The following is a 25,960-nucleotide window of genomic DNA, read 5'->3' on the forward strand; positions in this document are numbered from 1 at the left end:
TGCGCCGCTTGGGAAGCGCGGTGGCGCTCCCGCCCGAGGGTTCGGATCCCATATGCAGACCGGTTCCCGCTCACTGGCTGAGCGAGGCGCGGGAGCAACGCCGAGGCTTGCGATCCCGTTGCCGGTCCCGGTCCGGTACGGGGGCAACACTGAGGGTTGCGATCCGTTGCCGGACACGGAAAAAAGGACAAAAAAAAAAAAAAAAAAAAAAAAAAACTGGCTGTTGTGAGAAGGCCATATACACACTCAAAACAGCCACAAGAATTGGCAAAAACTTTACTGACTTACAAGAGCCTTTCACCGGGTTTGTGAACATTCTGGTGACAGTCTCTAGATAGTTGTGTGCTGTTGGTGACCATCTGTCCCAGAAGCTGTTCTGGCATGTGCCTGCGCCGGCATGGGGTGAGTGGCGTGTACACCCTGCTCATCCCCCTCCACACTGTTTCTTTGTTGCTTACTGACATGTGGGTAGCATGGCTGTACATACGTTACTCTTACATGGTTTGTCCTCACTGTGGTGCTCTTGGTAGTTTGTATGTGTTGTTATACCCCATGGAGACGCTGTACGTAGTTTAGCTTTGTTCCTGCTTTAAGTGGAACAAGGAAATTGAATCTTGCAGCACTGCAGACAGCAGAAATGACTGAGTCAGGATTCACTGTGTGTACAGACGTTGGGCTGAGATTAAGACTGAAGTCAGCAGGGAAAGATGTAAAGGCCTTGGCTGGACGGTTAGCGCCGCTGGTTAGAGCACAGTCTTGTAACAGCAAGGTCAAGGGTTTGGATCCCTGTACGAGCCAGCTGCAAATAAAAAAAAAAAAGTAAAGGCCTTTACCTAGGTTTAAAATATCAATTGAAGATTTTTCTTCTAAGGCCTCTCCCAGCTCTTCACGTTCAATGGTTTAATTACGGCATGGGGGCGATGTGATTTGGCAGCACGTTGGGGGAAGTGACCAGGTTCGAGGTGATCACAGGCCACTGGCAGTGTGGCCGCGGCAGGGCGTCTTCCACCCTCTCGGTCTCCGTGGGCAGCAGCACGTGCATGTGGACATGCCCCTGCTTCCCTGCAGGCCCCTATCGCCCCAGCTGTACATTCAGAGAGCATTTTCCCTCAGAGGAGGAAGATCCGAGTGGTTGAGGGTCCACAAAGCTTCACATAAAATATATGAAGGAATTGGGTTATTTAATTGGTAAGAGTGACAAAAGAAAAACGGGAGTTATCCCCAGATACTTGAAATTTCTTGTGTAAAAAGAGCTCATTAAGCTGCAGAAGGAGGAGCGGCAGACCTGAGGCCGTAGACTCCCCTGGAAACCTGCCCATCTCTGTCAGGGACCCCACACTCGGGGAGGCTGTGCCAGACAACCCTGCAGGGCGTGATGGTGACAGTGAGGAGGGGTGGCAGGAATGTTTCCTGAGCGCTCACTGCTGGGCCGGTGCAGGGCCGAGGGTCTCGGGGAGCCTCCTGTTTACCTTGCCCACAACTCGCGGTGGTCCCTGTGATATTCTTATGTCAGAGATGGGAAAACTGGGATGTAGAGTTAAGAGGGCACCGTGCTAGTGAAGGGGTGGCGTTGGGACTCCTCGGGTCCCTGACAGAGATGGGGAGGTTTCCAGGGGAGCTGATGCTTCAGGGGCTGCCCTCCTTCCTTCTGCAACTTAACAAGTTCTTTTTACAAAGAAATTTCAAGTGTCTGAAGACATCTCCCATTTTTCTTTTGTACGTGCTTCATCTCTGGTCATGGGACTCTAACCTCTCACGTAGAGGTGGGGTATTTCTCAAATACGCATCTTTAATGGTGATGATGCTGTGGCTTCATTGCAGTGAACCGGTTGGGTGACCTCAGAAATGACAACGATCCAAACTGCACATACGAAGGTGACAACAATGTTCTGCTGCAGCAGACCAGCAACTATTTGCTGGGCCTCCTGGCACGCCGGGTCCAAGGTGAGGCTCCCTCTGCATGCTCAGCGAGCAGCCCCTAGACTCAGCTAGGGTGAGTGGATTTTCTTGTCCCCCACTGATTTCACTCTTCCATTAGGATGTACCCTATGTTTGCAGGAAGGGAAAAATGTTATGAGATAGTGACTGACTAACTTCCAGGAATGGGCTAAGGTGGGGGGGTGGTGTGCAAAGACAGACCCCAGCTTGCGGGCTGGCCCTGTCCTCTGGGACCCTCCTTGGTTTGGGGTTCCCCTATATGTCTCCAAAGTCACTGGAACGTGCGTCCTAGATGGAGCGCGCTTTGAAAGCCCCCTGAAGACTGTGGACTTTCTGGAAGCCTATCCTGACATCCTCGGCCAGAGGTTCGTGGGCTCCAGTGTTGCAGACTGCTTGGACTCTGCAGGTAAATACACCCTCCTCTTGGTCGCGAAGGCAGAGGGTCTCCCAGGCTTTTTCACTTTCTCGTCACTACCACCAGGAAATGTACTGTGCCATGGGGCGGGGCTTTGTGGGTTACAGCTGGGGTGACTGTGGCAGTGGAGGCCCCTGAGTGCAGCTTGTCTGTTTGCACATCCATGTGCTACTCGTTCTGCAACCACCTCTCTGTGCCTGGCTCCAGAGCTGAGGTAGCAGGTGCTCACTCCCTATCCTGAAACCTCCCTGGTGTGGGGCCCTTACAGTGGAAAACTTGCCACGCCCCCTGCCCACTCTTCAAACTTCACAATTAGGTTACATCCCCCCCTCCACGCCCTCCCATACAGCCTCCTCTCAGCCGCTGTGGCCCAGGCTCAGCTGTGGTCCACACCCTGGTCTCCATGCTCATCTCCCTTTGGTATGATTATCTGTTTGGGACCCACGTCCCAGGACCCAGCACAGAGCTGGCCTTCAGAGAAGCTCCTGTGGTGCATGCCAGGGGGCCGCGGACACAAGCTCTGTCCTCGGGGAGGTGGGGTGGGAGGCTGGCTCGGGCAGCAGCATCGAAAGCAAAGCCTGCTTTTTTGCACACTATCCTTGGTCTTGGGCCTCGGGTTCTTTCTACAGAGAGTCATTGCTCTCAGGTTGTTGACTTGTTAACTCCCCAAATGCTCATAAGCTCTCAGTCTGCAGTGCTATGTGCTGAGGAGGCAGCGGGGACAGACCCAGGTGCCTGTGGTACACCCTAGAGGGGAGACATGAGGAACACACAAGTACATCATGGACCTGCGTTGTAGGGGAGCAGGACTCTGCAGAGAAGGAGCCCAGCCTGGTGTCGTGGAGTGTGGCCAGGGGCCACCTTAGGGGGGCCTTGACTGGCCAGGGACAGCCTCCCTTTCTCTGGAAGTGGCCTTTCAGCTGAGGTCTCAGTGGAAGGAACGGGGTAGCCATGGGGAGGCTGAGGAAAGGGTGTTCAGGAGGAGGCAGCCAGGCCGGGTGAGAGCCTGAGCTCTGGCAAGAGCTTGGATTTCGTTCCAGTGCCACACAAAGCTGCTGGATGATAAGCAGAGAGCAGCTGCCCTGATCTGCATTTGCGCCGTGTTCTGATGAGTCATGTTTTTAAAATGTTACTCTGGAAGAAAAACGGCTATTCTGGCTGCTCAGTGGGAAATAGTTCAAGATGAGAGATGGTGGCTGGGACAGGATGGTAGCAGTGGATGGAGAGGGGACAGATGGGACGTGATTGGGAGGCCGAGTGACTGGGGGCCAGGGGAGGAGCTGCCGTGAGGGGCTGCCTCCCGTGTGCTCTAAGTCACTGCAGGCTCTGGGCGCTCAGGCCCAGGGAGATCTAGGGGCTAACCGCTGGGCCAAGATTCAGACCCGAGCCTGTCGGACTGCAAAGCCCAGGACCTTCCATTACAACTCCCTACACATCCTGGGAAGGAATTGGATGAGACGTGACCAAGAGCAGGGTTGGAGCTGCCGCTCCACCTCCATGCCCACCCTGGCTTTAACAGCTTCTAAAGGAGATGCCCTCCTCCCACAGCCGTCGTGCTCTCTCTGTGGTCAAAGCTTTAAGGGACAGGAGAAACATCAGTCAGTATCATCACTACCTTGTTCATTTGTATTTAGTGAGCATTCTTCACTTTGCCAGCAAAACACCTGTTTCCAAAGGTCTTAGGACTTATTCTTGTGGGTTTATGCATGAGAAAGGCTGGAGATGGTCCTGATGCCTGTGTCCTGGTGGCCCAGGAAGAAACTGACTGTTCCAGCAAGACACCCAAGAAATGGAAAAGCAGCCCACCTTCCCTGGGAGTGAGGCATCAGGCTTCCACCAGGCCACCTTCACTTGATCCTGCCTCTCCATCTGGCAGCTGTGGGACTTTGGGCAAGTCATTTACACCTCCTGCCTCAGTTTCCTTGTCTGCAGCATGGGGACAGTAATAGTATCTATCTCATGAGGTTTTGTGCAGGTGGATGAGTTAATGCATATAAAGCACTCAGTCCAGCGCTTGGCACCAAACAAGTGCTTAGTAACTACAGATGATTGGTTATTTAAACATACAGCCATCATGTGGCTTTAGGGTTTAGACAGGAATCGCCTTCCATGTGCCTTATATCCTACCGAATGCCATTTAGCAGAACTGGAGGTGGAGGATGGCACTGGATTTGCATTTAGGAGACCAGAGCATGAGCATTTGCTGGGGGGCGGGGTTTCCTTACGTGGAGCACAAGAGCAAGTGGGAAGGTGTGTTCTGGGCCTCAGGCACCATGTCACCATTGCAGGACCAGCCACTGCTCTGAGTGTGTGCTTTCATTACAGCTGTGTCCTCATGCATGTTTTATGGGAGAGGAAACCACAACAGAGAACAGGAGCAGTGGCTGAGGCAAGAGCAAACCCAGGCTGGCTGAGCTCCCGGCCTCCCTTCCTCCATCACCTCCACCACCCAGGAGATGCTGGATTTCTCCTCAGTCACCATGCTGTTAGTTTTCCTAACAACACCTAACCTTACCATTCCCTATCTGCCTTTTTGAAATGTGACTAGGAATTGGGGACACACTTGAAGATCTGTGTCTGGTGGTTGCTCATCGATTTCTGAGCTTCCCGACCATTGCTACAGAAAGTACTAGAAAATGACCTGATCATTGTAATAACTTCGACTCAGCCACAGCTTTTCCCTAAAATCATTACTGGTCATAAAATCACAATGAGGACTCCAGTGTTCCCCAGCATCTTCGTGCAGCCCCACACTCTGCTGCCTTCCCTCTCTGAGACAGCGAGTACAGAAGCAGCCTCATGTGCCAGCATCAGGAAGAGCTCTCAGACAGTGCCATCTGGTTTTCCTGAGGGTGCCCTCATTTCTCAAGATCCACCAAAGTGAAATCATTTTCTGGAGGACAACATGCAAGTGACACTTACTGGGTGAAAGTGGCGTGGCACTGAGTACTGACTGGCACTGTTCATGCACAGGAGGGCTCACAGCCTGGCAGCCCCTGCATCTTGAGGGCACGTGGTCACCACATCCTGGATCTTGGGGCTGATGGTATAGCCTCCCTGTCTTCTGGATCTTTGGTAAAAATTACACAAATGACTTATGTCCGTCGCATCCTGCAGGACTGGAGAGAGGCAGCCTATTGCAGGATTGCACCTGCCTGTTTGGGAGGCCAGGAGCTTTATCAAGCCCATGATCCTAATCCTTGAGGGGATAACATGCTTATTTGGAGAGAGGAGGGGCAGGCGTTGCTTTCTACTTAGTTCCTCTGATTTTGGGGGAGACGTGTGTGTGGAGATGTGTTTCACAAATGGTTCCATGCACGTGAGGGTCTGCACTGTTGCTTAATAATGCCAGGGCTGTTCTTTTCTTTTGATGGCTCATTCTCACTAATATTAAGTAATTGCAGGGTTTATTGCTTGGGCAGATGTGTGTATGCATGGGGCACCAAGGTCACGAGATGCAGACATGAGGTCACATGGGCCATGTGTGGTCAGGGGGTCATGTGGGATCATACAGACAGTGTTCCCAGAGGTTGGGAGCTCAGGCTTCTAGGTCAGCACCTCCCCCAAACAGCATGACCCTTGGCCATGCTTTAATTTCTCTGAGCCTCAGCCTCCCTTCTGCACAATAGAGGGGAGGGAATGCCGTCACCCTTGTGCTGTGCCTAATAGGGGCCTGGCCCATGGTGCAACCTCAGTGGGGCTGGCTGCCGTGTGGTGAGGTCCCCCCATGAGCACTCCTTTGGGTCCCAGAGACACAGGTGAGATCTGCCCTGGTGCGTCTCAGAGGGTCCATGTGGTGCATTGGGGAGCACCAGAGTATGGCGAGGTGTGTGGTTGAAGAAGTAGGCAGGGTGTGGAGCTGGGGCCTGTGTGCTGGCTGAGGAGTAGGGGTTGGTCATTCAGGCTGTGCTGTCCAGGGTGTGCCTCAGTCGGAGCCCTGCTTTAGGAGGGCCGATGCAGAGGGAGACTGAACTTGGAGATCACAGAGCAAGCCTCAGGTCAGGCAGAGCCAGTGTGGGAGGCAAGGTGGTGGGGAGGTGCAGGGAGCCCCTGGCTGCTCACCCACCTGGGAACTGAATGGGTGGGAGGTGCTGGTGATACAGGAGTTCAGGTTTGGATCTGTCGAGTTGAGGTGTGCAGAAGCCTCTAGAATCAGAAGCCTGGCAGGGCAGAAGCACTGGAAGTGAAGGAGGGCAGTGACAGCAGCAGCTGGAGTGAACAGGAAAGAGCCAGACACAGGACCATGGGCTGCAGACAGGGAGCCCCCGGGCATCCTCTGGTGTGATACGTCAAAGGGCCATTTGAGACCCAGGATTCCGGCAAAGTCTTGGTAAATTTGTTGAAATAGCGTGTGTTTTTTCTTGGGCCCTTAGCAACCTCGTTTCTCGCAACAGAATTTACTATCAGATGGTGACAATTTTCCCACACAAATTGTTTCATTGGTAATTTTTCACTTTCAAATGAACTCGAGATTACACACATGAAACTAACCTCTCATTGTTACTCACATGTGCTTTCACATACTTGTGGGAATCTTCCCTCCATGTGAACACACCAAAATGACATGATACTATTTTCTCATGAGAAATTAATAGCTAAACGTGGAGTTTCTAAGGAAAAATGCTGTGTCATCATAACTCATTTATCAAGCATGTTTCTCATTTGAAAAACAAAGCAAAATATAAACTGGTCATTGGCATGAAGCATCGTGGGTTAAATCTGGGTGTGGAAATAGCTTGGAAAACTCTGTTAAGATTGCTGAGAAGCATCCATAGCAGCGGGACACCTCCTAGGACAGTATTTGGGAACGGCCCTGCTTGGGCCAGGAGGGAAGTCGAGCTGGTGCTGATGTGTTGTTGGACTGCAGGAGCCCGTGTGGTTAAAAGGAATTAGCACAGGCAATTCTGGCCTGGGCTATTTCCTGGGGTTTTGTTGCTGTATAAATAAATCATGGAAAATATGACTCTCTGCACCGTCCACCTCTCATTACGTTCATGATGATCGATCCTGCTGGGAAGAGTTTAGGAAGCAGCAGAGTTGCAGAGACTCCCAGAATAGGCAGTGGTCACACAGCCCCTTGCTGTCACCACTGGTTTCGAAAAGTCGGCCTGGCTTTTTCAGGTGACATCCTGAAGGGCAGCATTTAAGGCTCAAGAATGACCACTGGGCCATCTGGGATATCAGCATCCCCGGGCTGCCATAACACAGTAGCTTACGTGGGGTGCTAAAAACAACAGACATGTGTTCCCTCACAGTTGGGAGGCAGAAATCCAAAATCAAGGCGTCACGGGGCCATGCTCCATCCTGAACTTCGAGGTGAGGGTTCCTGCCTCTTCCATCTCCTAGTGACTCCTTGGCTGGTGGCCACATTGCTCCAGTGTCTGCCTCTGTTGTCACATGGCCTTCTCCTCTGTGTCTTTTCCTTTTCTTTTGTAAGGACACTTGTCATTGGGTTTAGGGCCCAGGGCCGACATTAATCCAGGATGCCCTTACCTTGATACCCTTAAGTTAATCACATCCGTAAAGACCTCTTCCCAAATAAGGTTACATTCACAGGTTCTGGGGATAAGAATATGGACAGATCTTATAGGGGCCACCATACAATACATTATACCTAGCAGGACTTGGGGTGACAGGGAGGCCTCATCCCAGGTCCCCTCCACCTGCCTCACTTGGCTCCCTGAGAACAGCTGTGCAGAGGAAGCTTCGGGTTTCATCCCTGCCTGGTGAGCCAGGGGAGCCTGACTTCCATCCCAGCTTTCCTTCCTGGTAGCTGTGTGACCTTGGGCGAGCTGCTTGACATCTCTGAGCCTGTGAAACAGTTTTGTTTGGTTTTTAATGGGCTTCTCCATTGTGCTGTGAGGGTTAATGGATATAACAGCGGGAAACAGGAGCCCACAAATGTGGTGTCTTCTTCCCAGAGAACTGGGCGTTGTGATTTAGGAGGAAACCTCAAGACTGTCTTTGGGCCCAGACCTAGTGTGGCCAGATCCCGATCTTCCCTCTTTGGAGCTCTGAGCCACAAGTAGCTGCCAAGCAGAAGGAGCTCCCTGCTCCCCGCAACCTGCAGGTCCCTCATGTCCAGCGCTGGACCCTCTGTGCCTGGTGGCGGGTGGGTGAAAGTGTGGTCTCGGAGCACGTGGCTGGCCCAGGCCCCACCTCCACTCTGTCGTCTTGTGCCCCAGGTGTCTCCTGTGCCCATGTGTCCTCATGGGGGTTGGTTGCAGCACTGCTATGCAGGTCTTCTCAGGACATGCCCAGTCCCTAGGGAGTGCCTGGGAAGCTAGCTCTGGCTGAGTGTGGTGACGAGGAAGGGCTAGGTACAGAAGGGCTCCGCCATCTGGGGGAGCGGGGAGGGAAGGAGGTTGCAGCCCCTTCTGCCCGCTCTGCCTGCTGTCCTGCTGCGGCCTGTCCCTGTCTGCAGCCTTTTCTCCCTCCTGACCTTTAGAACCTGTGGGGAGCAGAGGTGTGGGGCGAGGCCTGGGACACCGGTGTTCACTCCCAGCTCCACAGCTCAACAGCAGGCCGTGAGGTCCGAGGCCTGGCCCAAGAAGTGAGCATAAGTCCTCCTTCCTCTCGCCACTTGGCTGCCGTCTGCTCGGCGGTTGTCGTGATGCCCATGCAAACCTTTGGTGACAGTGGGGGAGCGACACCCTTGTTCTACATAGACTAAGCGAGAGCAGGAGCAGGAATGTGTAGCTCGTAGATAGAGGTGCTGGCTCCATTGGTGGCTCTGTGACTGCAAGAACAGCGTGGAGTTCGGGACGGCCTCACAGCCCCTCCAGGAAACGCCATCACCCGTGCCCACCCTGCCTTGCCACCATCCCTCCTCATGCCTCAGTTTCCCTAACTGTGAAGCTGGACGGACCCACCTCACACACTCACTTGTCAGGCAGTCTACTTGCAGTGCTGTCTGTCCCAGGTAAGTTTGTGGCAATGTCAGGTGCTCCATTGTTACTCTCTTTTCGTTCTCTTTCTCACGCTGAAGTCCCCCTGGCAGCGTACAGGTGGTTGGTGTGTTACCTGCTCCGAGAGAGTTACCAAAAATTAACTCAAGAGAAAAGATCAGGAAGCAATGACTTTCAAGCAAGGAATGACTGCCAGGTATGCATTTGTTTTAAACATGGCTTTTTGTGTTATTTGCTTCTAATTCCGCTTCTGCTGTGTTCTCAGGAGGTTGGACATCCTAGTGGATGCAGGCCCCTACGCTCTAGCTCCCATGACCTTGGGCAGATTGCTCGACCCCTTTGCCCCTTGGTTTGCTCCTCCATAAAACAGGGATGGCGACACCTACCTTGGCAGGCTGTGGAATAAGTTGAGGATATTGTATTTACCATGCCTGGCGGTATCTGGTCCATAAACCAGAGCTGTGATCATTCGAGTTGGGACAATGGGTTGTGAGAGCTTTGGAAATGTAGTGTGGCCAGGACACCAGTGTGGGGACTAGAAAGCTCCCCACTGACCACTGCATGGCAAGGCAGTGACTCATGTGAGGCCACACTGTCACTCTGCGTTTGGTTTTCCTCAGGTCTTAGCGCCCTCACCAAGGGGCCTTGGTGCAAATGGGCCAAGCGTAGCTTATACTTGGCTTTGGAAAGTGCCTTGGTTCTCACACTTGGACAGGGCTGTCTCGTGTCCTGAGAATCCACAGTGCAAAAGCACCCCATTAAAAAACACTCGTTTTGTCAGGGCTCTGATTGTGCCATGCATCCAGTTCTGTTCCACGTGTCTGTAGGGACGGGAGTCAGCGAGGATGCAGGGGAGGAAGTGTGGGGAAGCTTCAGGGCTGGTGCTGGTCTTTCTCCTCTGCATTGGTGAGTGAGATCTGTGTCATATTCAGTAACAAAGCCACCCCTGACAACCCGGGCCCATGTCTGCCCATCTCCTGGAAGGCTCCAGACCCCACACTGGCTGCTGCTGGGGGCTCAAGCTGGTGTCTCTGGGAACCTGCTGGACACGCCTGCCCCGGAGGAGGGGATGAGGAAAGAAGGACATGCCGCTGCTTTCAGAGGCTCCTGCAGAGCTTGAATGAACCAGGATTGGATTATGGCTTAAAAGAGATGAATTTGGCAGATTGCGAAGTTTAGTAAAACTTTTAGCTCAGGGCTACAGTAACCAAAAATAGGAAGCTTGAAGTGACCCTTCTGGCATGGGCTGCTTTCTGCACCCACCTTGGCCTGGAATGCCGCAGGTTTGGTTATTTGGAAACTAATGGGTGCCCATTAGCTGCCAGTACTTCCTCCTCTGCTTGTCAACTCGTCACTCTAAATTGGAGATAGGTGGGCTCACCTGAGTGACAAAGCAAGACCCCCATGGCGATGGTGGGCACAGGAGGGCCCATTCCCAGCAACTTCCAAATCCCTAGAACTGCCCTCCAGGCCCCTGTAGATCCTCCTGCTGTCCTTCAGCGCCCCTCCAGCCCTGGTCCATGCCGGGCACCTGCATGTGACCTCACAGCACCTGAGTGTGTAGCTCAGTCGTCTGAGCAATGATTCGCCTTTAGATCTGCCTTGAAGAACTCGGTCACAGCATTTCAGTGAGTGCCGTGGCAGAGGAGGACAGGAGCAGCCCTAGGTTCTGGGTCCAGCTGTGGAGCTGACAGACACAGGCTGAGGCACAGCTACCTGAGCATGGGACCTGGACGGAGGGCAGCCATGAGGCCTCAAGGAAAGGTTATGACTGGAGGGGGCTTCATGTTCCAGGCCTGCTCAGCATTGCAGGGGTGTTTTCAACAGCCCAGGGCTCTCTCGCGGCCCTGGCTCGACGGACAGCAAGGGGGCCTGAGGAAGGCGCGATCCTTCCCACGTGGTGATCTAACAGCAACATGGCATGTGAAGAAAACCTCAGAGAGTGTTTGTGTGACATCTGCTTAGGACCAGCCTTCTTAAGTAAGATAGGAAACTCAGAAGCTTTAAAAGAAAAGAAAACCATCTGATTTGACTGCATAAAAGTTCTACACTTCTGACTAGCAAAAGATGCTGTAAACAAAATCAGAAGACAACAGCAGGCTGGAAGCCCATGCAGCATGTAACGTACAGAGAGCATCCCAGCAGGCAGGAGTTGCTTCCTACACATGGATGATCAGCCTGGCCTGAGCTAGCTGGGCGGCCACTGACCCAGAACCAGGGGCCCAGGACAACCGGGATGAAGCCATGTGGACAAGCATCAGCTGGGGTGGGCAGTTCTGTCAGTGGAGGGTGTGAACAGCTGTGTCTTTTTGGGGACGTTACTGGCCGTTTTTGTTAAAGTGTGCTGACTCTTTGACATAGTCAGAGGAATTTGTTAACTTTTTTTTTTTTTTTTTTTTTTAAGATGACCAGTAAGGGGATTTTAACCCTTGGCTTGGTATTGTCAGCACCAGGCTCTCCCAAATGAGCCAACCATCCAGCCCTATACAGGGATCCAAACCCGTGGCCTTGGTGTTATCAGCACCACACTCTTCCAAGTGAGCCATGGGCTGGCCCTGCTAACTTGTTTTTTTTATCTACTCACTCCTGCTGGTAATAAGTGCCATTTATTGTTTACCTACTATAAGCCAGACACACATAGTGGGTGCTTTAAAAAAAAATGCGTTTCTGTAGTTTTTCAGCTGGGTGACACCTTCACGTGTTCAAAAACCAGTAAATATAAAGAGGTGGGTGGTGGCAGCTCCCACCCCTGCCTCCAGCCTTGCAGTTCCTACCCCTGCCCCTCCCTGGGACCAACCCCATTTCCGGTTCCTTGGATTCCTCCAGAGATTTTTGTGTATCAAAAGGCAGATAAGGATGTTTTTTCTTTCTCTAGCCACGCGCTAGGCTCTATACATGTGTCATTTCACATCCTGTCTTTGGGAGTTAGGGAAATCGAGGCCAACAGAAATGCTTTCCCCCAGGTCTCCCGGCTCAGCTATGCCAGGCCAGGATTGGACCCGGAGCCCTGCCTCTTCCCCTGTAGTGCATGACTGCTGTCTGGACTTGGACAATTTGGGGTTCATCTTTTGCCTCGAGTATCCCTTACCTGTTAAAATGTAAATATTCTCAGAAATTAGAGTGCACCAGGCACTGGCTTCTCACCTCCTTTCCTGGGGCAGAGGTCATGGGAGAGGGAAGTCTGGCCTTGGGGGCCAGTGTTTAGAGAGGGGAGGCTGGGAGTTGGGGCCATCCCCTCCTGACTTGGCCCCACCAGCCAGCTGTGACTCCTAGGGTGTGCTCTCTTCTGTTGCGTTCCCAGGCTTACTGTGTAAAGTGACAGCTGATCCTCAGCTATATGCAGTGCTGGAAGGGCCTCATTCCAGTCCTAACTGGGGACAGTTAAGTAGCCTGGAGGGGCAGGCAGCTGAGACTGTCCCAAGAGATTGCCCTGGAGCAGAACCCTAACCCACTGTCATGTCCATAACTGGGGCAACTTCTGGGGACTTCGGGGCTCCCACACTGGTCTGTAGGTGCCATGAGCACTCTCAGCTCAAGTGCACCAGTGGGGAAGCTTTGACCATGGGGATAGGACCACATTTGAGGTGCTACTGTCCCCCCTCCCCTACCCCCAGAGTCAGCACTATGCGGGGCATTTCATGGGCCCCAGCCCACCTTGAATATTGTCATCAGATCCGCTGATTGCAAGGACTACATCGTTCAGGGGGTCTGTCCCAGAGCCTGTATCCCCCAGGTGACTGGTCTTTTCTGGACGTTTCCCAGAAGCACACAAAACAGCATCATGTATGCCGACTCTTGGGGACTGAGGTACAGTGGAGCATAGCAGAGCCACTGTCACGGGTGCTTCCCACAAGAGATTTGTCCTGGCCCTCAGCAATGCTGGGAGGTTCCCACTTAACAGAAGAAGGCACTAGGGCTTGGGGACATGAAGCTGGCTGCCCGCAATGCACAACTCATCAGAGCCAAGTGGATCTGGAAGCTGGCTCTACTGGCCTCCAGGGCCAGGTTGTTAGCTACCGCATCCAGTGGGTCTCAGGATGCATTTTGTGCCAGCAGCAAGGTTATACATAGGGCTGCCTTTCCAGGCCTTTCCAGGCCACTTGAGAAGTGGAAACCAATCAACCAAGTTCCCATAAGGAGCTCACCAAGCACCTTCTGTTCCTTGGGCCTTCCTCCCAGGTGCAGGGGAGCATAGGTCTTCTGGGACCCACCTCCTGGTGGATGCCCACACACTGCAGCCCCAGGTCCCAGGGCATTTGATGCCAGTACAACCCTGCATTCCAGACAGCACTGAGCCGAGAGCGGCCATGGGGTTTCCTGGGGCCTGGAATTGTGTGATGCCGAGGCCTACTGCAGCCCGGGTTTATCTTTCCTTTGCAGGCCTTGCCTTTGTGTTTTAGGGATGCTTTCTGTCTGGACTTGGCTCCACTTCTCTTCACTGTGCTCCCAGGACGTGTGCTGGAACACAGACCTTGCTTCGTATTTCATCATAATGTCTTCCACTGCAAGATCTGAGTCATGGCTAAGACTCCTCTGCCTTCTGGTCAGCGGTGGTCCTGTGCTTTGTTTTCTAGGTGTACCATTGCCGGTCCCTGGCTCTGGTGTTCATTGAGCTCACCGCGGTGCAGAGGTTCCACCAGCATGTACACCACCCCAGCGTTCCGCCCTCGCTGCGGGCCGTGCTCGGGCGGCTCAGTGCCCTGTACGCCCTGTGGTCCCTCAGCCGGCACGCAGCCGTGCTCTACCGAGGTGAGGCTCTCTGCCCTCCCCAGCAGTCGGGGCCTCTTGCTGTATCTCTGCAGCTCTGGTGTGCACTGTGTGGCTTCACTCCCGGGGACTTACTGAGCATGTAACACAGCGAGGGCAGCTGTGATGAACAAGAGCCCAGCTCCACAGCACAAGCACGGGGCAGAGGGCAGAGGAGCACTGGGGTGCACTGCACAGATGTGGTTTCCCTTCATTCGGGGTCTCTGTGAAGTCAGTTTCCAGTTCAGGTCAGAGACTTCCCAAAGGTCCACTCTTGCCAGGCAGTGTGCTGGGCTCTGCAGAGAGCTGAGCCCACACCTCTGGGCTCCATGGGGCAGAGACAGACATAAGCCCGGACTGCTAGGGCTGTACCCCAGAAATGCCCAGACTGGGAACCTTGGAAGGCTTCCTGGAGGAGCAGGTGCTGGGCTGATTCCTGGAAGATTGGTGGGAATGTGGTAACCAGTGTCTCTCAACCTTTTTTTCATTATCGCTACCCTCCCCCCACCAGCAGACTTTTAAAATGTTTTTCTTAATCCACTCCTCACCCTCCATGAAATTTTACTGCTGCCGGTATACTGTGTATCCATCCATATACTGTGTGTATGTCTGGGCTTGTGAAGAGTGAGATCCACCCAAGAACCAACTTTTGTTCCCTTGTGGGTGGTGTTGCCCCCACGGGGTCACACTCGAGAGTCCACAGGTTAACACAGGAAGACACGAGAGTGTCCAGGCAGACGGGGGCGGGCGGGAGGAGGGCAGGAGTTGACTGGCTGTCTGAGAAAAAGTGTAAGTGGCTAGTTTTTTTCAGTGAAAACCATCACAAAGGTAGGTTTTGCCACAAATGCATCCCTGCATGCAAAAGGCCATCATCCTGGACCTCTGAAGACCCCCGAGGAAAGCCATGGAGGCTGGTGGTGACACTGAAGGGTGTGTCTCCCACCCAGCCCCCGGTTGCTCTAGAGGGCCCCAAGTGCCCCACATGCCACAGCTCTGTGCTGTGGACCTGCTTGGCCCCCAGCCCCACCCTCACCTGTGATGGTCCCAAGTGCCATGTGCTTTGCTCTGCCTGGAAACCCTTTCTCCCCAGCCCTGCCGGGTCTCCCTAAGTCCTGAAGCCCATCCCTCCTCACAGCCCTCAGAGCTTGGCCTCCCTCGCTGCCTCGAGGCCAGGCCCGAGTCCTGGTTTCCAGCCCCTGGCCTATGAGCTGCCCAGTGAACTGAGTGGGAAAAAGTCTCAGACCCTGGCCCCAAGCCAGCATGCTCCTTTCAGGGGTCGTAGCTGGGCTGGGGGCAGTAGTAAGGACATGCTGACATTTTCACGAGTTAAGCCTCCTGTAGGACTGATTTAGAAAGCTGTTTTCAGGATATGTTGCTGTTTGGGGGTGTTTCTAAACTGAGGATGCAGACCCAGTTTAACCAGGGCTGTCCTTACAGGTGGCTACTTCTCTGGGGAGCAGGCAGGTAAACTGCTGGAGAGCGCCATCCTGGCCCTGTGTTCACAGGTGAGTGGGATCACCATTCTGCTGTCATACAGTCTCTGTTACAGTCTCCCACATGCCCATACGTGCCACCTTCGCTTCCCACACGTTCGTGAGCATCAGCATTTAGGAAAAACAGGAAAATGACAAGAAAAGAGGCATGTGTCGGAGATGTCAGCACAGCGCCTTTTAGGGGCTGCCTTGCAATCTGTGCATGTTCAGCAAAGCCACTCAGGCACTTTCTACAGCTGCGTCGGTAATTTTTGTCTCAGGCATTTCGGGTTACTCAGCCTCCAGTTTAAGTTCACTTCATGGTAAAACCCGGGACAGGCAGGGGCTTCCCGTGCGCCTTCCCTGGTGGTGCGTTGCCCTCTGTAGAAAATGCATCAGCTGCTTCCCTGCTCTCAAATGCCCGCCGGGGCAGTGCCCTTCGGTGCCGTGGGGCTGGTGCTGCGGCTAGGGCAGGCAGGCATCGAGTGCTACTCCGTGTGTGCCCATGCACAGTGCGTCTTCACTTGCCACCTGCCAGATCCCAGTCTTCCTTATCTCTAGGGAGACCTGGTCACCAGGTGGAGAGGCGCCACTGCCTCCTCTGGACTCGGGTAACAACCTCAGCCAGATCCCGCTGTCCACTTGAGTGTTATACATGTATGTTTTCATGCGTCCACAGCAGAATGAGTGGTTGCCAGAGACCACGGCCTGCAACGCCGAAAGCATGTACTGCCTGGCCCTCTACAGAAAGCCTTTGCCGACAGACCTCTGACTTCTGTGACCAGATGTGTGGGAATTTCTCCCCAGTGGCAAGCAAGCCAGCAGTTCTCCCACGGAGACTAGCTGGTGCCCTCCAATTCAATTCCGACACTGTCTACCTAGAGACAGCGTCAGATCCCACCAGTTGAGGGATCAGACCCCAAGACTGTCCCTCCTACTTGTGAAGCCAGTGGCGAGCCCCAGGTTGTTTTACCCGTGCTGACCAACTGCCTGCAAATCAGGGTTCCCACAGCCCCCTCCTTGAGTTCAATTAATTTGCTGAGCAGCTCACAGAACTCAGGGAAATACTTACATTTGCTGGTTTATTACAAAGGATACAGGTGAAGAGATGCACGGGGTGAGGTATAAGGGAAGGGGCGTGGAGCTTCCAGGCCCTCCCCAGGTGCACCACCCTCCAGGAACCTCCAGGTGTTCAGCTATTGCTGAACCCTGTGCTCTCGGGTTTTTATGGAAGCTTCATGACGCAGGCATGATTCAAGCATGGACAGCCGTGTGGACGTGTGCTTGGACAAAAAGGGTCTGACCTAACCCTAACAGCCTGGCAGCCTGGGTGGGGAAGCCCAGCGAGGCCTGTCTGCTCGGGTTCTTCCCGGGCTCTGTGTGCAGCATTTCTTCCACCTGTGCATGCGGCAGGACCCTTTCTGGGATGAGGGTCTTATGACCTACAGTCAGTTAAGATGGGTCAGAGAATTTCTTTATGGCCAGGTCCAAGACAGACAGCAAGGGGAAGGTTAGAAGAAGCTGGGAACGGTGGATGAAAAGCAAAGTGTACGTGTCATAGTATCACATTCCCACTTCAGCATTCTGTGCAGTACAGCGCGCATCCAATAATAGTTAATTTAAGAAAAAATTTGCATTTCAAGAAAGTTTGGGGGAGCCTCCTTCTATAAATCTTGTTGTCATATTGAATAATAATTTGTATAATGGAATGGAAGAGTAATAAAACTCCTACCAACTGAACAGCCTTCGTAGTATTATGACTTTCCCAGGTGCTCATAAGTGCTTTATGACACGTTTTCTGGACATATTTTCCTATGTGGGAACAGCGGTTGCCCAGATCAGTCAGGGACTAGTGACAAACCTCTGAAGACAGCTGCTGATTAATGAGCTGTGGGGCGCCCACCTTTATGAGCAGTCCCTACTTTGTTGAGAAAAACACGGACATCAGAAGTATTGAGTGAATACAACATGGTGAAAGTATTCAAATACACACCAAAGGAACCTGCGACCCAGCCAGGGAAAAGATAGCACACTCGTAACAGCGTGGTGTGTGCCTGCTCGGGCTACCAGTTGCTAGTGGGTCACAGCAACCCTTGGGCCGGGGCTCTGTTGCTCAGTGGTCACCATGGAAATTTCTGGCAGTTGCCAAGTGCATGGACTTTGTTTTCCAACAGCTGAAAGATGATGCAGTCGCCCTGGTAGACGTGATTGCTCCTCCGGACTTTTTCCTGGACTCCCCAATTGGCAGAGCCGACGGCGAGGTAAAGGGAGGCCTCCCCTTTGTTGCCGGTGGCTGGGGCTGGAGCTGTGGGGACTGGTGGGAGTTTCTGCAGAGCCTGACAGGATGATGGTGGGCAGGAGTCCTGGGTGCCTCGTGAAAAGCATCACATTCGGGGGAGCTTCCAGAGAGGGAGGGTCCAGGAGAAGGTGGGCGGTCTCACTCTGGTTCTTTGCCACACTGGCCTGTGGTCTCCTGACTTGCCCATCCCGCCTGCCGCTTCCTCTGAGTGGGGTGGCAGGGTGGCCCCATCGTAGGTCAAGCTGTGACAGTGGTGGTGGCACACACCGGCGTGAGGCCTGGGCGCTGCATCCCCCTCTTGCTTCCCCACGCCCACCCCAGTCCTGGGTCTTGTCCCATCTCACAGCGCTGGCTCCTGCCCCCCTGAATTCCACACACAAAGGACCGGCACCTCATGCCTAACGTGACACCCACTCTCGCCCACCCCCTGCTTCCCTGGTCCTCCTCCTCCTGGCCAGGGGTGTAACAGTCCACCTGGCCTAGATTAAAGCCTTAGGTGTCATCTTCATGTCCTCTCTGCCCCACCCCTGACCCCAGCCCCCGCACCATCTGTCCTCTCTCACTCATCCACGGCTGTCGTTGGGGCCACTCTCCCCTCCCCTCCCACCTGCACTTGCCTGGCAGCCTCTGCGTAGCTCCCTGATCTGTCTTGCCCTGTGCTCCAGAATAATTTCTTTAAAAGCAAATCGGGTCTGGTCATTCCTCTGATTGCACCCTTCACCTGAAACAGAGCCGAGACTCTCCCATGCACCCTGCCCTGCACAGCTGACCTCTGCTGGCTCTCCAGCGCTGCCATGCCACCACTGCTGCCTCCATGCTCCAGCCTCACCGTCCTCCCTCTCTCCTTCTAACGTGCTGGGTGCATTCCCACCCCAGGGCCTTTGCACATGCGGTTCCCATTGCTGGGAGCCCTCTTCTGTTTGTTCATCTAAGGTGAATGCGACTCCTCGGAGAAGCCATCTCTGGCCTCCAGGCACGCAGCCCTGGTGTCCTGCTGCGTGGCCCTCACGTCTCCCTGCATGAGTCCCCACCGTGTGGTGGTGCTCATGGGACCACAGGGTGTTTCCCAGCACCTCACTATGTACGGGGCTCTTGTCCCTTTCTTACCTCAGGGCCTGGTATTTCAGAGTGTGTAAGTCCTGTGCCTGAGGCTGTCATGCTTGTGAGCTGTGAGTGGGATTTAACCCTAACCCCAGCCCCCAAGACCATGTTTCTGCTGAGGCACCTGCTGCCTGTGTGGGGCCCTGCTTAAATGGAGACTGAACGTCCGTGGACAGGAACTCCCATCTATCTTCAGGGGACACTGAAAATCAGTACCTTATAAGGCCACAAAGGACTTATGTAGCAGGTGCCTGGCCTCAGCACGGCCCAGGCCGCATCCATGAGGTATACTGGGCTGGGCAGGACAGCATGGGGAAGCCCTTGTCGGATCAGGAAGGGGCAGGGACAGCAGTATCTACAAAGGGCCTATGGACTCTAGCTGTTGTGCTCACAGCCAGACACCCCCTGAGTCCCACACGGGGTGTGTATCACGTCCACTCTGCTGAGGAGCGGCTGAGATCCAGGGAAGCCTGGTGGGTCGCCCAGAGTTGCCCATCCAGGAAGCAGCAGAACCAGGACTTGGGTAGAAATCTGTGCCCTGCGGCTGGGAGAGAAGATAAGCGAGGAGACCTTAGGTCCTGGGGGAACGTGGAGGAGAGGGGCTTGCCCTGCCCACAGTGGAGGGCTTAGTCGGCTTACAAGGAGGAGATGAGCACAAGCAGGGCCTGCCACAGAGGACCCCCAAGCACATGGGACTGTGTGTCCCATGCAGAAAGAACCAGAGTGTGCTTGGGCGCCTGAGCGCTGCGCCCTGCTCTAAAGGAGGCAGGAAAGCTCATCTCCACAATGGAGAGGGCCCTCCAGCTCGGGCTCTGCAGTTAAAACCAGAGCCAACCAGAGGCACCACCACCTGGCAGGATGGTTTATAAATGTGTATTTATCCCAGGTTTAAAGAACTGGTGTTTTAACCAGGTGCTGCCAGGTAGGAAGTTTACTTTAAATGAATGAACACAGTCGTAGGAGATCATCATTAAATGAAGAGACTGTCATTAAATGAGGTGCAGTGTACCAGATGGTGAAAGAGACCTGGGATTTGTGACCCGTGGACATGCAGCCTGAGGCAGCGTCTCTTTGGGAGCCAAGAATAGCAGAGTGTTGAAGGAGTTGGTGAATGCATTTAGCAGGTGCAGGCAGAATGGTTTCTTAAAAGTAAAAGTGGTCAATGTCAGCCAGAGGCAAAGTAGGCCATTTTCCTGCATCATGACAGACCGGTTCATTCTGAGTCTCGCCTAGCCATGCCCAGCCCCAGCTCTGTCCCTTCGGTCTTGAGCAGGTGAAGTGTCATTTATCAGGCACGTGTGATTCTCAAGACCTTCCTCCGAGATATGAACTGCCCTCCCCATGTCTCCAGTGAGGCAGTGTAGGCTGAGGGCAGTTGGGTTTGAAAGTCCTGAAAGAGGCTGCTGGAGGAGAGAGAGACCATGTGCTGGGCTGGTGTGCCATGGACAGTGTGCTCGACAGGCCATCGTCCTGCTGCTCAGCCACATCTGGCCCATGCCAGCCAGCAGCCGCATGGGGCACGGGAGGACAGATCTCAGAGCAAATGGGAACTGTGGACTTGTAGCATTCCGTGGTGGCCACGTTGTGAAGAAGCAGAATGTCCACTTTCTACAGTAGTTTCCAAAGGAAAGGACGAGTGGGATGTTCTTCATCATAAATGCATTTCATGGTACTTTATAATTGAATTTTCCTAATTGCTTTCTACTTAAGAAATAAAAGGTTTATATAAATTAAATTATTTGAAACTTTTTCCGAAAAGTGACAGAGAATTTCCTGTGTTTTTAACAAAATCTTATGAGAAGCTGCCTTTGCACATTCTGCCTCTGACGGGTCTTTTTTTTTATCATTTGCCACTCATTTATGTACGCACTTGTTTTTGCAGCTCTATAAAAACCTCTGGACCACTGTCCTGCAGGGCAGCAACGTGCTGGCCAGGCCATCATGGTGGCCGGAGTTCTCTGCCAACAAGCCTGCCGTGGGCCGCCTGAGGTCGAAGCTATAGTCGCGGCCAGGAGGGCCTGCCAGGAGGGGTAACCACGTGCTGGGCTCATCAGGAGTCATAGTGAAAAGAAAACTTACACCGTCATGGCTTCCTGGTGGGCTGTGGGCTTTCTGATAATTCGAATTTGCACATTCTATTTTCAGATACAGATACTGAACATAAAGCAGACTGCTCATAATTAGGGATTTTCTTGTCACATGATCTTTTGAATTCACATGAGATTTTTTACAAAGCTCTGCTTCACTGAGGAATTACTGATGTCAGTCTGATTCTTTGTTAACTCTAGTTTGACTTTACCATGTAATTATAACCTATTAATTTGCACCATAGACTGTATGAATGACATAGTTTAAGATTTTTAAGGGGAAAAAAAAATTCATTTTATTACTTTCTTTTGTGGAACTAAAAGTTTCCATTCAGGAAATGTTTCCAGAGAAAAAATACATAATGATTTGAATGTCTGGACAATTTAGTCTTCAACCTCCCAGCTGCACGTAAATGACCTTAGGTGTGATCAGTTTGTCCCTGAAGTAGGTAAAGTGCTCCATGCTGTTTGTCCCCACCGAGTGTTTGCTCAGCAGACCCTTTCTTGCTTGTGGCATATTCCCACAGCGCTGACCCGGTCTGTGGCCGCAGGTGCCACTGAGGATGGTGACGAGCGTCCACATCAGGTGCCCGGGCTTCCGCCGTCGGGCCGAGGGGTTTGGTTCGCTGGTTCTTCATCCTCACTGTTGGTCTCTGTTTTCAGGTTTGCCTTGGCTCCTAATTATGCTTCTTGACCTCTCATCAACCCAGGAGGTCACAGGGCCTTTGTCATTGGCTGTGGGGAGCCCCAGTGTCCTCCCCATCTCTGTGGCCATCGGTGCCCTCTGTCACCTTGGATGCCCTTTGTCACTGTGCAACCGATGTGACCCAGGTTCCCTTGGGTGGTGCTGCACCAAAGAGGACCAGCTCTTCCTCTTCAAAAGAGCCCAGAGAGCTTCTGAGTGCCTGGAGGGCATGGTCAAGAATCTGTTTTCGAAGACTGAATTTCCAGCTCTGGAAGCTAGTTAACTTCTCACGGCTCAGTTTTCATGCCTAGAAAAGAGACAGGCCCCTTCCTCCCCCTGCCCCCTGCCACAGTGCTCAGGCGGCATCTGAGGGGCAAGTGGGGGTACAGCACACTGGCACCGGGCTTGGTGCTTTCTGTTCGTCATTTCGTCCCCTCAGACACTTGTGTGAGGAGGCTTGTCAGCCCTGTTTCACAGGCAATGAAACTGCTCCAGAAAGGCTAAAGAGCTGCCATGGGCAGCAGCCAGGAAGTGTCCGAGCTGGACCCATGAGCCCTCAACGTCGAGGTCACAGGTAGTTGCCAGGGTCTTTTATCACTTTAACTAGGAGCAGCCTCCACCTGAATTCAGTATCTCTAGTTCAGCAGCTTCCTTAGATTTAAATGAACTCTTCGTGTTTTTAAGGATGTTTTGGCCATTGTGATCTGCTCTTCCTGCTTCCAGAGAGAACAGGAACAAAAGAAAATGTTCCAGACCCTTGGCAGGTTAGATGGGGCGGTCCTGAGTGCAAACCCAATTAGTAGACCAGAGGTGCCTGCCAGTGCCAGAGGGAGGGGCGCATGCCTCACGGAGGCCCAGGGGTCCCCAGGGCCCAGACCTCTGCTCCGAGCGGATAGGCCCGAGTGGCCCTGCCACAGGGGGTCATGCAGATTCTATCGGGTGACCCCCGTAGGTCCCGATGGGGCTGTCTGTGTGGACAGGGCTTCTTTACCTCCATCCATAGCTTTTCTACACAATGGGAATTGACTCTGGAGTCCTCTGATGCTGGTTTCTTGGTGGTGTCCAGCCCTGGTTGGGGTCACAGCACACTCTGCCCATCATACCACTCAGAGCAGCCTCGGCCCCAGCCCGCGAGTGACTGAGCCTCATCTGGGCATCCCAGAGGGCTGTCTTGTTTTGCCTTTTTTATCATTTGGCACTTTGGCTTATCATCTAGTCTGTGATCTGATACTTCCTGTTCCCCCACCAGCAGGTCATAGAAGTTGTCCAATTTTAAGAGCATGTCGCATCTAGAGAAATAAACACATCTTCCTGTTGGCGTCAACAGGCCCAACTTCTTTGACTCAGGAATGATTGGCGATGTGTAGCTGCAGAGGTCCCTCTACTTTCACACCCACCTATCAGAAGTGTCTTTGTTCCTGAAGAAGTATGGGGCTGGCATGCTTTCCTGGGAGCATGGGGCTGACACGCGTGCGAGTCAGCATGAAAGCACAGCTGTGAGCCGCAGAGGGCCCAGGCCGCGTTCCATGGCTGTGCATGGCGGGGCACAACCCCACTCATGGTCCTGCCCCAGGGGACTGTGGGGACTTAGCCGCCCGCAGCAGTGGAGTAGGTTAAGGTGTAGAGGCAACATTATAGAAGCTACGTTTTAAGTAAAGACCACTTTAACAAACATTTGAAAACACTGCAGTAAAAACTTGAATAATTGGGGCTGGCCCGTGGCTCACTTGGGAAGTGTGTGGTGCTGATAACACCGGGGCCCCAGGTTCGGATCCCCTATAGGGATGGCCGGTTTGCTCACTGGCTGAGCGTGGTGCTGACAACACGAAGTCGAGGGTTAAGATCCCCTTACCGGTCATCTATTAAAAAAAAACAAAAACTTGAATAATTGGGGCTGGCCCGTGGCTCACTTGGGAAGTGTGCGGTGCTGATAACACCGGGGCCCCAGGTTCGGATCCCCTATAGGGATGGCCGGTTTGCTCACTGGCTGAGCGTGGTGCTGACAACACCAAGTCGAGGGTTAAGATCCCCTTACCGGTCATCTATTAAAAAAAAACAAAAACTTGAATAATTGGAATAAAATTTTAAAATTTAATCTCATTGCTTTCTAACACTTTCTGATTGTAAAAGTGACGCATGGTTGTCAGGTACTATTTTGGTAATATAGAAAAGAAGAAAACAAACACCGCTTACAGCCTCACCCTCAGAAGTAAGCATTGTATGTTATATTTATTCACTTGTGGGCCACAGGAAAACAATTAGATTCACAGAAATCCTTGGCTTATGTCGGGTTGGCTCCATCCAGCCCTGGAGCCAGACCCTGACCATGCTTGTCCCTGCCCCCGCCCCACCTGGAGGGCCTCTGTCCCTTCGCCCCTGTGCAGAGTTTCATCTCATCCACCAGTACCGCGTCAGCCACACCGCTCCCAAGCCTTTCTTCCTCTGTGCGTATGTGTGGGTGGGTGTGGTTTTTCCATTAAAAATGGGATCACACTCTTCGAGGACATTTTTTCCCACTTAAAGGCATGTTTCAGCCATTTCCCATATCAAGCGACATCAATGTACAAGATCAACAAACCTGCTGAGAGGCAGAGATGTAGAAGTTTCTGCTTTAACCCACTCTGCAGTGGTCATTTCTGCACAAGCGTCTGTGTGCCGGGTCAGCTCCTGGAATGGGCTTGCTGGGACAGACACTCTGCACGGTGGGACTTAGGGACCATATTGCCAGAGTGGGAGGTCGTGGAGCAGGCAAAGGGACAAGGGGCAGATGAGAGTGCAGGGTCTGGGGCAGGCTCCTGGTGGATCTGATGGCACCATTTACCGGATGTGTTGTGACTTCCCTCGTTATGAAATAGGAAGGACACAAGAGAATCTCCTTCATCCCGTGGTTGTCAGCATTGAAACGGGTGAATTCAGGAGAGCACACACGTGGAGCCTGGCGGGTGGACGGCGCCCTGCTCATAGACGGTGAGCCTGCTCCTCCTCAGCCGCTCTCCAGGAAGGCGGAGGCTTCGTGCCCTCTACAAGGGTCTTCCCAGCAGTGGCTTTACGCGGCCTGTTACCCTCTGACAGAAGGAAATCAGCATCTCCCGTGTGGAATCGCGGTTTTTCACTCCCGCTGAGGACGGACGTGTCTTCTCACGTATTCCAGTCTGTTTGTCCTGCTGTGACACTCACCTGTTCTTGTTCTTTGCCTGATGGAGCATCCAATTTTTATTTTTATTTTTATTTTTTTTTTTTCAGGAAGCAGGATTGGGCAAAGACTTTATTTATTTATTTTTTTTTTTTAATTTTTTATTTTGTCAATATACAATGTATATGATTATTATGGCCCACCACCGACACTTCCCGCCCTCCTCCCTCTCTCCCCTCCCCCCCAAGAATGTCCTTTCCGTTTGTTTGTTGTAACGGGGAAGAAGATATAACAACTATACTTTTTTTGTAGTTGTTACAAGGGGAAGAAGATATAACAACTATACTTTTTTTGTAGTTGTTACAAGGGGAAGAAGATATAACAACTATACTTTTTTTGTAGTTGTTACAAGGGGAAGAAGATATAACAACTATACTTTTTTTGTAGTTGTTACAAGGGGAAGAAGATATAACAACTATACTTTTTTTGTAGTTGTTACAAGGGGAAGAAGATATAACAACTATACTTTTTTTGTAGTTGTTACAAGGGGAAGAAGATATAACAACTATACTTTTTTTGTAGTTGTTACAAGGGGAAGAAGATATAACAACTATACTTTTTTTGTAGTTGTTACAAGGGGAAGAAGATATAACAACTATACTTTTTTTGTAGTTGTTACAAGTTGGCTGTCTTTTAGCTCTGTTAATTGTTTCTTTTGCTGTGCAGAAACTTTTTAGTTTGATATAGTCCCATTTGTTTATTTTTCCTTTGGTTGCCCGTGCTTTTGGGGTCATATTCATGAAGTCTGTGCCCAGCCCTATTTGCTGAAGGGTTTCTCCTATATTTTCTTTAATAAGTTTTATTCCAATTTTTATTTTTAATTTTTTTTAAAAAGATGACTGGTAAGGGGATCTTAACCCTTGGTGTTGTCAGCACCACGCTCACCAGTGAGCAAACCGGCCATCCCTACATCGGGATCCGAACCCATGGCCTTGGTGTTACCAGCACCACACTCTCCCCAGTGAGCCACGGGGCAGCTCAGCATCCAGTTTTTAAAACATCTCGTCAATGTGTAAAGGATCCTTACATACTGAGAATAGTAAACCTTTGGCGTATCCCTTGTAAATTGTTTCTCCTCCTTTGTCGTTTGCCTTTTAATTGTGTTAAATCTTCTCT

At 52.4% G+C, this 25,960-nt stretch overlaps 1 protein-coding gene and 2 long non-coding RNA genes across 4 annotated transcripts in view; all 3 read left to right on the plus strand.

Moving 5' to 3' along the window:
• ACOX3 (acyl-CoA oxidase 3, pristanoyl) overlaps positions 1 to 21,064 on the plus strand; it is a 50,298-nt gene extending 29,234 nt beyond the window's left edge. For both annotated transcript variants that reach the window (XM_008578624.1, XM_008578632.1), the window contains exons 12-18: positions 1,822 to 1,944; positions 2,231 to 2,344; positions 9,342 to 9,457; positions 13,836 to 14,010; positions 15,445 to 15,512; positions 17,654 to 17,740; positions 20,762 to 21,064. In XM_008578624.1, the coding sequence (XP_008576846.1) occupies positions 1,822 to 1,944; positions 2,231 to 2,344; positions 9,342 to 9,457; positions 13,836 to 14,010; positions 15,445 to 15,512; positions 17,654 to 17,740; positions 20,762 to 20,881 (803 nt within the window). In that variant the 3' untranslated portion in view covers positions 20,882 to 21,064. The remainder of the gene's footprint in view (positions 1 to 1,821; positions 1,945 to 2,230; positions 2,345 to 9,341; positions 9,458 to 13,835; positions 14,011 to 15,444; positions 15,513 to 17,653; positions 17,741 to 20,761) is intronic.
• Positions 21,065 to 21,233: 169 nt separating this feature from the next.
• On the plus strand, positions 21,234 to 22,975 carry LOC103595275. The gene is made up of 2 exons (XR_550940.1): positions 21,234 to 22,225; positions 22,336 to 22,975. It is a non-coding gene; the product is annotated as an uncharacterized LOC103595275 (long non-coding RNA).
• Positions 22,976 to 23,677: 702 nt separating this feature from the next.
• LOC103595281 lies at positions 23,678 to 24,872 on the plus strand. The gene is made up of 3 exons (XR_550941.1): positions 23,678 to 24,353; positions 24,507 to 24,618; positions 24,724 to 24,872. It is a non-coding gene; the product is annotated as an uncharacterized LOC103595281 (long non-coding RNA).
• Positions 24,873 to 25,960: the final 1,088 nt, after the last annotated feature.

Source organism: Galeopterus variegatus, unplaced genomic scaffold (assembly GCF_000696425.1).
Source record: "Galeopterus variegatus unplaced genomic scaffold, G_variegatus-3.0.2 Scaffold76, whole genome shotgun sequence".
NCBI classification, from domain to species: Eukaryota; Metazoa; Chordata; class Mammalia; order Dermoptera; family Cynocephalidae; genus Galeopterus; species Galeopterus variegatus.